The sequence below is a fragment of the Abramis brama genome, assembly GCF_963993115.1.
Source record: "Abramis brama genome assembly, chromosome: 3".
Lineage (NCBI taxonomy): Eukaryota > Metazoa > Chordata > Actinopteri > Cypriniformes > Leuciscidae > Abramis > Abramis brama.
This window is the reverse complement of record NC_139965.1, coordinates 50,564,635-50,576,833: the sequence shown is the minus strand read 5'-3', so window position 1 is coordinate 50,576,833 and position 12,199 is coordinate 50,564,635. Positions and strand designations below refer to the sequence as shown.

The window sequence follows — 12,199 nt, the reverse complement described above, 5'->3', positions numbered from 1 at the left end:
TGAAGTGATGTGAAATTAATGAAAAGTGTCATCTGCAATAGATTTTCTTTATCGTGGATTGCAGCGTTGACTGTTATAATCAATCAGGAACTTTCTGTTGAGCTTAATTAATGCAGTTTGGCCAATCAGAGGCATATTTTGATTAACATTACTCACCACGGAGAACGCTGGAGTTGTTTACTAAATGAATTCTGAATGTACTATCACAGTCTTTTTCTTTCTTTCTTTATTTTATAAATTATTAATCACCAATAAATATCATAAATGATGTAGGTTACACATTTTGTAGTGTTAAGGTGGCTTTTGTTGATGTTGATTGGTAACATAGTATTGAGATTGATTTAAGTACCAGGTTATTTGTATTGGACAAAAAAGAAAAAAAACACAGATACAGTGCCTTACAAAGCTAAACCCCTTAATGGAAACATTAATTTCTGTAACCTAACTAAAATATATAAAGATTGATCTACCAGATAAAATGTTATGGTTTAAAATTCTAAAATGTTGTATACTGTATTACTATTCCAGTCCGCCATCATCGATGAAGCAACTCGTCATCTCATAACATTGATAAGTGATCAGATAAGATCAGACAGCCAGCTACAGACAGGGCAGATTCAAACAACTGTTCAGCAGCAGCAGCCCTCACCTGCTCAGCAGCAGCAGACAACAGTGCAGAGAGAAATGACCAGGTTATTTATAGGAAAGATTGTAATTTGTCTTCTAATCTCTAGTTTAGCTAGTGTATGAATATGTTTTGTTTAGTTAAATGGTCAGTTGACAACTGATATGTAAGCACTCAATTTATCATGTATAAATTCATATCTGTTAGACTTTTGTGTTATTAGGCTATTAAAATCACATGATATTATTTAATTAGTAAACTATATACAATGTTTTGAATGTTGCAGATCATTCCCAGGGTATTTTTTAAAGGGATCTCAAAAGGGACGAAAAAGGTTTCGATCTCCATGTAAAGTGGTCAACACCAGCAGCAGGACTCTTTCCATGCAGTTTTATTTAGTCAATAAGAATGTGGAAAAGACACCAAAACCATCAGATGATTTTACACTTTTCCTTGCTGGAATGGGAAGGCGTACAGTTAAATTATCTGAAGATGCTGACCACTCTGATGTAAATTAGAAAAGGACATTAGTGAGCTGGATCATTCCATTGTGAATTCTGTTCAGATTATAGCACATTATCAGGTTCTTTGGGGCGGTTTCTCAGACAGGGTTTAAATTAAGCCAGGACAGGCCTTAATCCAGAATAGTTAATTGTGGTTTAAAAAAAATCTAATTTGTGCAGATAACAAGGCAACTGATGGAACACTATCCAAAACTTATGAAACTCACTGGAGGGTGGCTCCTGTACAAGGCTCTTGGTAATTAAATAAAAATATTCTAAATTCTAAATTGTATTCTAAATTTACAAATGTGAAAAAATTACAACATGTTGCTATTGTGTGACGGCGAGTAAGAACCTCAGTAGTATCTAGTTGGATTTGTTGTCTTTAAAGGTGGATCAGGACAGCGGAAACTGATGATTGTCCCACCAGAAGCTGATGGCTATAATGGCCAGTATTTAAAATCATCAAGTGGAGGTGGAAAGATTACCATGTTTATAGTTCCTCTTCAAGAGGAACTAGATACTATGCCTCTTCCTTCAGATGCCATGGAATTTCAGAAAATGCCAAAACTGCAGCTTGTCCATGCCACTACAAATCTTGGCTATGCATGTTAAGTCATGCAGTGCCATTGAACTGTCCACTGAGGATGATTCCACTAGCTCTGGAAGGGTAATTACATTTTTAGGAAAACTTTAACCTCACTCTAACATTTAAAAGTTCTTTAATGGAAAATGTTGTCATGTTTTTTAAAAGGTGATTATATGTCTTATATTTCCATTGCAGTCTTCTCCTCTTCCTGTATTCAATGGATCAGCATTACCAAAACCCATTTCAGAAGGTGGCAGCAGCACTAGTAAAGCAAGCTCCGAGGTATCAAATTAACAATAGCATTTACCATAAAATTGTACTACCTAACACTAATTCTAATTTGTTGGGGTTTTTTTTAACAATATTTAGTGGTGGATAAATTGACTTGCTGATGACTCTGTTAATACATATGTTTTCATTGCAGTCTTTTCCTGTAGCCACTACTGCTGGATTGTCCTCGGCAGAAGCCAGCACTAGCACTAATAAATCAAACTCCGAGGTATCGAATTAACAATAAAGCTTTTAGCAATAAATAGTACTACCTAACACTGATTATATGTTTATTTATTTATTTTCATGATATTTAGTGGTGGATTGATTGACTTGCTGATGACTCTTAAAACATATGTTTTCATTGCAGTCTTTTCCTGTAGCCACTAATGCTGGATTGTCCTCGGCAGAAGCCAGCACTAGCACTAATAAATCAAACAATGAGGTATCAAATGAACAATACTGCCAGACCACTACTACCCAGCATATAGAGTTCTTTAATCATTAAAGCTGAAGTGTTTTTTTTTTTTTTTTGCACCACTGTATGAACATAAAGACAAACTCATACTCATTTGTTGTGTGCAGATGGACAGTTCACTTAAAACAAATATAGCAATAATAATATTTATTTAGCAATAAAGAGACAATGTGTACAGTTAGCAAAGAAATCAGCTAATGAATTTAATATTTATAGTTTCTACATATGACAATGTGAGTATATGAGTATTTTAACATCGAAAATAATAATCACTTTAGCTTTAAAGGACAAATCCGGTGAAAAATGAACCTAGGGGTAATTAACACATGGTTACCGAGTCGATCGTTCCCTGGGATGCGTTTTCATGAAAATCGAATGTAAAGAGTTTTATCTCTAAAAACAGATTAGCTTATAACGCTAGTATATGGGGCACAGAGTAAGTAAAAGTAAATCGCTAGTTAATGCCACTAACAAGGCTCAAAATAGCCTCACACTAACATGGTAGCATAATGAGGGTCCTTACATGCAAACCGAAGCATTGAGAACGCCTCGGTTACGACTGTAACCTCGGTTCCCTGAAGAGGGAACGAGCGTTGCGTCGAGAATGACGCTATGGGGAACGCTTTGCGTGATGACGTCTTGAAGCACATGTAAAATCAGTCCAATGGTGTAGCGGGACGTCAGAGGCGGGTGACGTCACGTACCAGGAAGCTATAAAAGCCGGCCCGAAACAGAAAACGAAAGCTTCGTAAAAGTCTGAAGTCGAGCTGACAGGCATGAAGGAGATATGGCAAGGCGACGCAACGCTCGTTCCCTCTTCAGGGAACCGAGGTTACAGTCGTAACCGAGGCGTTCCCTTTCAAGGGAACTCCCGTTGCGTCGAGAATGACGCTATGGGGAACGTCTATACCAACGCCTCCATAGCTACGAATGTCTGTCCTGTGTGTAATCTAATAGAGCAGCACTAGGATGACAAAACATGAGACCCTGGAGCAGAGTCTAGATCCAAAGAGTAAAACCTGACGAAAGTGTGCGGTGAGGACCAGCCTGCCGCATCACAGACATCCTGTAGTGAAACTCCTGAAATAAGGGCCTTAGAGGCCGCCATACTCCTTGTAGAGTGCGACCGGACAGCCAAAGGAGAAGGCTGCCCAGCCGCCTCATAAGCAAGTGAGATAGCCTCGACCACCCACTTGCTCATTCTTTGCTTAGACACCGGCCCTCCCTTGTTAGGGGAGCCAAAGCAAACAAACAACTGATCACTTCTGCGCCACAGGGCAGCTCTGTGGACGTAGGCGTCTAACGCCCGAACTGGGCAAAGCAAATTATTAGCCTCCTGGTCCGCATTCTGGAAGGGAGGAGGACAGAAGGCCTGCAGAATAATAGGTCTGGCCACATTAGTGGGGACCTTGGGGACATAACCCGGTCTGGGATGGAGAAAAGCTTTCACCATACCCGGAGCAAACTCTAAGCAGGACGGAGCAACCGACAATGCTTGAATATCCCCAATTCTCTTAAGAGAAGAAATGGCAAGAAGGAAAATAGCTTTCAAAGTCAGAAACTTTTCCGAAACCTCCTCAATGGGCTCAAAGGGGGCCAGGGACAGGCCTTGTAGAGCAATGGACAAGTCCCATGGCGGCACCCTAGAGCGGACTGCAGGCCTCAGCCTCCAAGTGCCACGAAGGAAACGAGATACCAGAGGGTCCTTCCCCACAGACATTCCACCCAAAGGAATGTGGTAAGCACCTATGGCCGCCACATAGACCTTTAAAGTGGACGGGGTCAGACCTGCAGTGAACCGGTCCTGCAGGAACTCCAGCACTGTACCAATTGGGCAGTGGACTGGGTCCAACCGACGGTCACTACACCAAGAAGTGAATACTCTCCACTTCAGGGCATAAAGTTTCCTCGTGGAGGGAGCTCTGGACTGTAGAATGGTCTCAACAACCTCAGTTGAGAGACCTGACTCTATGAGCTGGGCCCCCTCAGAGGCCAAGCCCACAGGTTCCACAGTTCTGGGCGGGGGTGAAATATTGAGCCCCCTGCCTGGGACAGAAGGTCTCTCCTGACGGGTAACTCCAGAGGATGCCCGTCGAGGAGGGAGACCAGATCGGGAAACCATACTCTGCCCGGCCAACGCGGGGCTATTAGAAGCAGGCAAACCCGGTCCCTGCGAACTCTCTCCAGAACTCCCGGGAGCAGAGCAACTGGGGGAAAGGCGTACAGACGTAGCCTCGGCCACGTCTGAACCATAGCATCCAGTCCCAGAGGAGCTGGATGCGTGAGGGAGAACCAAAGTGGACAGTGAGACGTCTCTTGAGACGCAAACAAATCCACTTGTGCTTGGCCGTACTCCCTCCATATCAGCTCCACCACCTCGGGGTGGAGCCTCCATTCCCCGGGCCTCGGCCCCTGCCTCGACAGAGTGTCTGCTCCTATATTCTGAACCCCGGGGATGTAGGCTGCTCTGAGTGACAGCAACTTCCCCTGGGACCACAAGAGGATATGGCGTGCCAGATTTGATAATGGGCGCGAGCGCAAACCCCCTTGGTGGTTGATGTAGGCGACTACCGACGTGTTGTCCGTATGCACTAACACATGGTGTCCCCTGAGGTCTGTGACAAAGCTCCTCAGAGCCCGGAAGACAGCTAACATCTCTAGGCGATTGATATGCCAGGAACGATGATGGTCTTCCCACAGACCTTGAGCTGAGCGACCCTCCAGGATCGCTCCCCAACCCGTGAGGGAAGCATCCGTCGTTAGCAGTCTGCGACGACAAGAAGCTCCCAACACTGGGCCCTGGGACAGGAACCAAGGTTTCTTCCACATAACCAAGGCACGTAGGCATCGCCGCGTGACCTTGATTGTGCGAAATGGGTTGCCCCTCGGGGAAAACCCCCTGGTCCTGAGCCACCACTGCAGGGGCCTCATGTGCAGCAGTCCAAAAGGTATCACGTTGGAAGCTGCTGCCATGAGACCCAACAGTCTCTGGAACTGTTTGACAGTGAGTAGCTGGCCTAGCTTTACACTTTTCACAGCTGCAAGGATGGACTCTATACGTGGCGGTGACAGGCGCGCCTGCATCGACACTGAGTCCCAAACCACGCCTAGGAAAGTGGTTCTCTGGAGTGGAGAAAGCACACTCTTCTTGGCGTTCAGCCGTAACCCCAGCTCTTTCATGTGGGCGAGAACAACATCTCGATGTTGAACCGCCAACTGATGCGACTGAGCTAAAATCAACCAATCGTCGATGTAGTTCATGATGCGAATCCCCTGAAGGCGCAGAGGCGCCAGAGCTGCATCCATACATTTCGTGAAAGTGCGGGGTGATAAAGCTAGGCCGAATGGAAGAACACGATATTGGTATGCTTTGCCCCCGAAAGCAAACCTCAGGAACTTCCAATGACACGGACGGATGGAAATATGGAAATATGCGTCCTTGAGATCTATCGTGACAAACCAGTCCTCGGACCTGATCTGTGGCACGATCTGTCTCAATGTCAACATTTTGAACTTGAGCTGCATGACTGACTCGTTCAGAACTCGAAGATCCAAAATGGGACGCAATCCCCCGTCCTTTTTTGGAACTATGAAGTACCGGCTGTAAAACCCGGTTTCCCTGTCGGAGGGAGGTACATATTCTATGGCCCCTTTCTCTAACAGAGTGTTTACTTCCTGTTCCATAACCAGAACCTGCTCGGGGCCCACCACTGTGGGTAGGACCCCCATAAACCGAGGTGGGCGTTTCTTGAATTGTATCTGATACCCTTTTCCTACGGTCTGCAGGACCCAACGAGAAACATTTGACAGTAGCTTCCACGCTGTCAAAGATTCTACTAGAGGTACCAGCCTCTCGAGACTGGTTTCTGGATTTTGTTGTTGTTGAGCAGTCAATTCGACGCCCTGTAACGGCGCACCGGCAGGGAGCGACCGAACAGACTGCTCTAACACCCTCCTCGGAGGGGGCGGGCATCCCGAGGCCACTACGTTTCCGGGTGGTCCTTGAGATATGTGCTCGCCGGAGACCGCTGCGCCCTGTAACACCGATGGTGGCAGGGTTGGCAGAACGGTCCCCTGAGGGTACCGAAGAGAGACGGGCACCGTAAAAAGAGGTGTTAACCGCTCTGCTTCGGGGGGGACTACCCTCATTAATCCTGAGCCCTCGGACGTCAGGATTTCTTCCCAGCAGCCTTCTTGGCGGTAATAACGGTCCGCAGATCCGTTCTACCCCTCGAAGACTGCTGGGTTTGAGCGCGCCCTCCGTGTCCCCGAGATTTTTGTGGGGGAGCACGGGAGGACACGCTCTGCTTCTGAGTGGCACGATGCTCAGCACCCTTTTTAGAGGAGTGAGGCTGCTCCCGCTCAGCAGCCTCATAGAAAGAACGGCGGGGAAGAAGCTTTTGAAGAGCAGATGCTTGTTTAGCGGCTTCTTGTGATTTTGCAACCGCAATATTTACTGCATCCCCAAATAACCCGGCAGTGGAAACCGGAGCGTCTAACAGAACATGCTTTTCTTTGTCCTTAATATCGCTCAGGTTGAGCCACAGATGCCTCTCAGTAGCCACCAGGGCTGCCATAGACCGCCCGATAGATTTAGCGGTCTCCTTGGTGGCTCTGAGAGAAACATCCGTGGCTCTGCGCAGTTCAGCCACAGTGTCGGGACCGATTCCCCCGCCCTCCTCTAAATCCCCCAATAATTCTGCCTGATAGGCTTGTAAAATAGACATCGTATGCAGACACGCTGCAGCTTGACCAGCGGCTGCATACGACTTATTAATCAGGGAAGATGTCAACTTTACTGGCTTTGAGGGAAGTGTAGGAGCCTTCAGGGAAGATGCCGTTGCTGGAGAGAGATAGCCCGCGAGCGTCTCTTCCACCTTCGGCATCTCCCCATAACCATGCTCTTTATATTGTGAAATAGTGGAATATAGAGAGGTGTGTGGTGTGTAAACTCTGTAAGAGACTGGTCTCCCCCACGATCTCGACACCTCGGTGTGGAGATCGGGGAGAAACGGCAGGCTCCTACGCTGGGGCTGAGCACGAGATGGCAGGAAGCGTTCGTCGAGTTTGCTTTTTGAACGAACGTCCTGCCTATCCTCTGGCCACTCAATAGACAATCTGTCAACTGCTCTCGTGATCACATCGAGCAGTTCTTCAAAAGCATGAGACTGAGGTGGCGAATCCTCAGACTCAGCATCAATACTTACAACATCCAACTCCTCAGAGCTGGATAGTTGCAGTATTGGTGCCTCTATCGGGGGGGAAGAAACCACAGCGTGCTTCCACACCCTGATGAGAGGCACTGGATCTGTCAGTAAGAGGCTGAGATAAGGCAGAGCCCGTCTCAACATCCACTGACAGATCCATTTGCGAACCCCAGGTCTGAGATCGCCGCCGAGCCTCAGCCGCGGCGGGACCCGAGCCCTGGGGAACGTGGTCGGGATTGAACCGAGCCAACCGGGATCGGAGCGTCCGCAATGGAAGCGCACAGCAATGCACACAGTCACCACCCTCGAGTGCTGACTGGGCATGCTCCTCTCCCAAACAAACAACACAAAGAGTGTGTGTGTCACCTCCCGTTAAATAACGCGGGCAGGGATGGACACACACTCGATACTGCTGCTTGCTCGCCATATCTGAATAAATATATATATATATAGACAGACAACACCAAATAACAAGGACAGATTTCAACACAGAGCGCGACTGAAGACTCAGAAAGCTTTCGTTTTCTGTTTCGGGCCGGCTTTTATAGCTTCCTGGTACGTGACGTCACCCGCCTCTGACGTCCCGCTACACCATTGGACTGATTTTACATGTGCTTCAAGACGTCATCACGCAAAGCGTTCCCCATAGCGTCATTCTCGACGCAACGGGAGTTCCCTTGAAAGGGAACTTTGTAAGTGTACAGACAGTTTAATAAGAATATACTTTATAAAGACAGTACATTACGCGTTTACAGGCAGACGTCATCTTGGAAAACAGTCTCGACTAATCGAGTCACGAACGCCGTGCTAAGTGAGCTGGTCGATAGGAATTACGTTTGTGAAATATAACGTAGCGTGGCGTTCGTGACATCTGCATGTTAATTCCATTTGCATGACTGGATTCGGGGATGCGCTCTGCAAACGGGACATACCTTTATCTGCATGGATAGATGGTCTATGTTTCCTCCTTTTAGAGCCACATTGCGTCCACATTTTCAGCAAATTGGATATCTAACCACGCGTTTTTCCTACATCTAAAGTATATTCACATAGCCTAGCCTACTGGCCATGGTTCGCTTCATAATAATTCGAGGGCGTTTCTCTTCCAGCTGAGTCAGCGTCACCTTTTTTGCACGTTTGTTCTCCCGCCCTTCAATCAATGTAGCAGTTTCCGGAGCGCGATTTTATTTTTATTTTTTTCAAACTTTGTAAATTATTATTATAGTATTTTTTTTTTTTTACTCAGTAACGGATGTGATTTAAAATGTAGCGAAGTACAATACTTCAAACAAAACGTACTTAAGTAAAAGTAAAATTACAGATTTTAAAAACTACTTGAAAAAGTAGAAGTACACAAAAAATCTACTCAATCTTACGTAACGCGAGTAAATGTAATTCGTTACTTTCCACCTCTGTGTATATGCTTGTGTGTTTTAGGTGCAGCCGTGAATCCTCAATCCTCCAACACTGTTGATCCTGCAGCATGCAGTCAAATCAGGTATGAAGGTGCAGTTGTGGTAAAAAGTTAAGACATCTTTGATTGAGATGAAGTGATAATTTATGTTGTTTTTCCTTTTTTTAAGGCACCATTTGAAGAGCACAGATCACCATGCTGATAGACAGGTGTTCAAATACTTATTTGCAGCTGTATCATACAAATAAATAGTTAAAAAATCATACATTGTGATTTCTGGATTTTTTTTTAGATTATGTCTCTCACAGTGGACATGCACCTACGATGACAATTTCAGACCCCTCCATGATTTCTAAGTGGGAGAACTTGCAAAATAGCAGGGTGTTCAAATACTTATTTTCCTCACTGTATATATGTTTAGAGATGTAGTCCTTAATGTTAATTAAACTATTTATCTATATATATATATATATATATATATATATATATAGGAGCATTGCAAAACTCATTGACAACCGAGAGTGGACAGAGAAAACTGCGATTACATTTGAAGTAAAACATTTCATTTAAATGCAAACAAAAGTCTATTTCATTACACAAAGTATAATGTGTGCTGATGTGATGGAAATCTGTGAAGGTAAATGTATGTACTTGTTTTAATCCAAACCACAGGGAATACCGAAGCAGGCAGGTGGGAACAACTGTGGGATCTACATACTGATGGTAGGTTAAATTGTAATTGTTATTGTAGTTAATTATTGTAAGTTATACCCTGCTCATTTTTTTGCACTTTGTGAATTGTAACAGTACACTCTATACATTGGCTTTGGGGCTCCGATTTGATTTCACAGAGGTATGTCATTACCTCATTACATCCTTCAAGTTAAATAAACAGACATCCATAATTATTGTGTATATTATTATTATTTTTATTTTTATTTTTTTTTAATCAGGATGACATGCCCCTGATCAGGAGGTGGTGGTGTGCTCTTATACTGGATAACTTCACTCTGCAAATGTATGTAGCTGTTTGCATGTTTCCTACATTAAACATTACTATATATATACTAGATCTACCAATGTACCTACCTACCTTTTGTCATTTGTTCTTTTAGCGCTCAACCATACAAAAGGCAGTGTCTTCCAGGAGATTCAGACAAAGCAGGTAATTTATTGTGCACATACATTCATTAAGAACTAATAATTTTATAATTGTTACAGCTACAAAGTTTTTCAGATATGAAATTTGATAGATTATGTACTATATTGGTCGTCCAATAGCCATGTTTCCACTGCCACTTCTGGGGCTTGATCGTGCCTCATTGGGGCTTCCTCTGGGTCGAAGGCCAAGGGTTTCTGGTCCACTGAATACCTTGGTACAAAGCGGGGCCAACTAGGGCTTGAGTGGTCAAATGCAAAGATGGGGTTTATCTGAGCCTGGACAGAGAGTCAGCGCCATGAATCATTTTATATATATATATATCAGTTAACATCAGCATTAAAGACATTTAAAAACATTTTAGCTCAACTCACTTTCAGACAGCAGTGTGCCCTTGATGCACACTTTTGCTGAGCCCACACTGATGCGAGCTCCGCAGCAGACTTTTCCCGACAGTCAAAGCAGCATTGCGTTGCGAAAGTGCGGAGGAAGGAAGACATAGGAAGACCACTACTGCTAAGGGTACCATTCGGGACAGGGCCATTATCAGCGCAGACACTTACATTCGTTGACTAAAAATATACATGTTACTGAATGTCACTAATGCAATCCTGACACAAAATAATTAGGATCAATGTATCACTTATTGTAAAACATCAATGCTTGGTTTAAAAAAAAAATGCAAACAATCGGCCGCATGTTTGTTTTGGTATCTTGCTAGTTTCTAGTTTCGGCTAATGTATGTTGGAGCTTTAAATGGATATTTATTTTAATATTATCGTTATAAGAGAATATTAATCTATTTATTTCTTATTTTATTCAGAGCATGCAGTTATGACAACAATTTATCAGGTTTGTCTGAACCAGGGTTTATATTTTTGTCAACAACATTTATATCCAAAGAATAAATAAAAATGTTTTTTTGTTTCAACAGCTTCCCCATGAAATAATTTCCGAGATCCTCAAAGAAGTTGTTTTAGTAACTGGTGATGCTGCATATTTGACCCTTTCACTGGTGTGCAGATGGTTTAGGGATGTGGTCACAAATGAAAGTTTTCGGAAAGCAGCACACTTTGCCTGGCTAGACAGTAAGATGTTTTTTCCTGTTCGATGCACATTTCTTGGATTGAAATTTGTGGTATGTGACATTTAAACTTGAATCTCCACACTTATATCTTTTCTGTATTTTGTCTTTACATTTTAAGGTGTGGTCAACTGGAAGATGTTCTCTCAGGACTACTGTGAAGAATTCAGACAGTTCTACAGCATCAGGGAATGCTCGGAATGCTTGGACCTTTTCAAGTCCTATCCACCAGGGTATAGGGGAAGAGGAAGACGAGGGGAATTGCTGGGCTTTTACTCCGGAGATCATTGTACAGGATTTTGTTCGCAGGACTGTTTTTTTGCTGCAGGACATGAATTTCCATTAAACTCATAAAACTTGTACAGAATGGGAATTGAGAGATGACCTGGTTTTGATGTAGTAATTGATGCAACTTCAAGTTAAACTTTAAAATGTATAGTGTTCTAATGAAAAGCTGTGGCAAATGTGTATAACAAAAACATAGGTTTCATTTATTGTGCATATGGTAAGGTACCTTGGTTCTTTAAGGTTTGCATAAAATACATTCTGCTGTTCTTACATTTGATGTAATGTCATTTGCTAAAACAGGCATGAAGTTTAACTAATAAGCAGTTTGGAGTTTATGTAATAAAGAAAAAGTGACAGTCTTCGTTTTGTTCTTAAGAGCATGTATATATGCTATTATAGTAAAACCATGGTTAATTTGTGATTAGCATGGCTTTTTGGAGCAATAATCCATATGATCAGTGAAGTTTAACAGCCGTATATGTAGTAAAAAATATATATATTTAATATACACTACTGGTCAAAAGGTTTAGATCGGTAAGATTTTGTATGTTTTTAAAAGAAGTCTCTTCTGCTCACCAAGGC

The 12,199-nt window shown here is 43.5% G+C and overlaps 1 protein-coding gene across 3 annotated transcripts; it reads left to right on the top strand.

The window, feature by feature from the left end:
* The first annotated feature begins 1,024 nt into the window (after nucleotides 1-1,024).
* On the top strand, nucleotides 1,025-11,971 carry LOC311080323 (uncharacterized protein). Of its 3 annotated transcripts, none has more exons than XM_084110231.1 (14): nucleotides 1,025-1,384; nucleotides 1,520-1,798; nucleotides 1,913-1,999; nucleotides 2,142-2,216; nucleotides 2,358-2,432; nucleotides 9,110-9,170; nucleotides 9,256-9,295; nucleotides 9,759-9,809; nucleotides 9,894-9,939; nucleotides 10,040-10,104; nucleotides 10,202-10,251; nucleotides 11,069-11,097; nucleotides 11,180-11,333; nucleotides 11,451-11,971. In XM_084110231.1, the coding sequence occupies exons 2-6, from the start codon at nucleotides 1,670-1,672 to the stop codon at nucleotides 9,119-9,121; spliced, it is 378 nt and encodes a 125-aa protein (XP_083966357.1). In that variant the 5' UTR covers nucleotides 1,025-1,384; nucleotides 1,520-1,669; the 3' UTR covers nucleotides 9,122-9,170; nucleotides 9,256-9,295; nucleotides 9,759-9,809; nucleotides 9,894-9,939; nucleotides 10,040-10,104; nucleotides 10,202-10,251; nucleotides 11,069-11,097; nucleotides 11,180-11,333; nucleotides 11,451-11,971. The 3 variants fall into 3 exon arrangements, with proteins under 3 accessions (XP_083966357.1, XP_083966355.1, XP_083966356.1); XM_084110229.1 differs by having other exon boundaries at nucleotides 1,027-1,384; XM_084110230.1 differs by lacking the exons at nucleotides 1,025-1,384; nucleotides 1,520-1,798; nucleotides 1,913-1,999; ... (2 more) ...; nucleotides 9,110-9,170; nucleotides 9,256-9,295 and having other exon boundaries at nucleotides 9,620-9,809.
* Nucleotides 11,972-12,199: the final 228 nt, after the last annotated feature.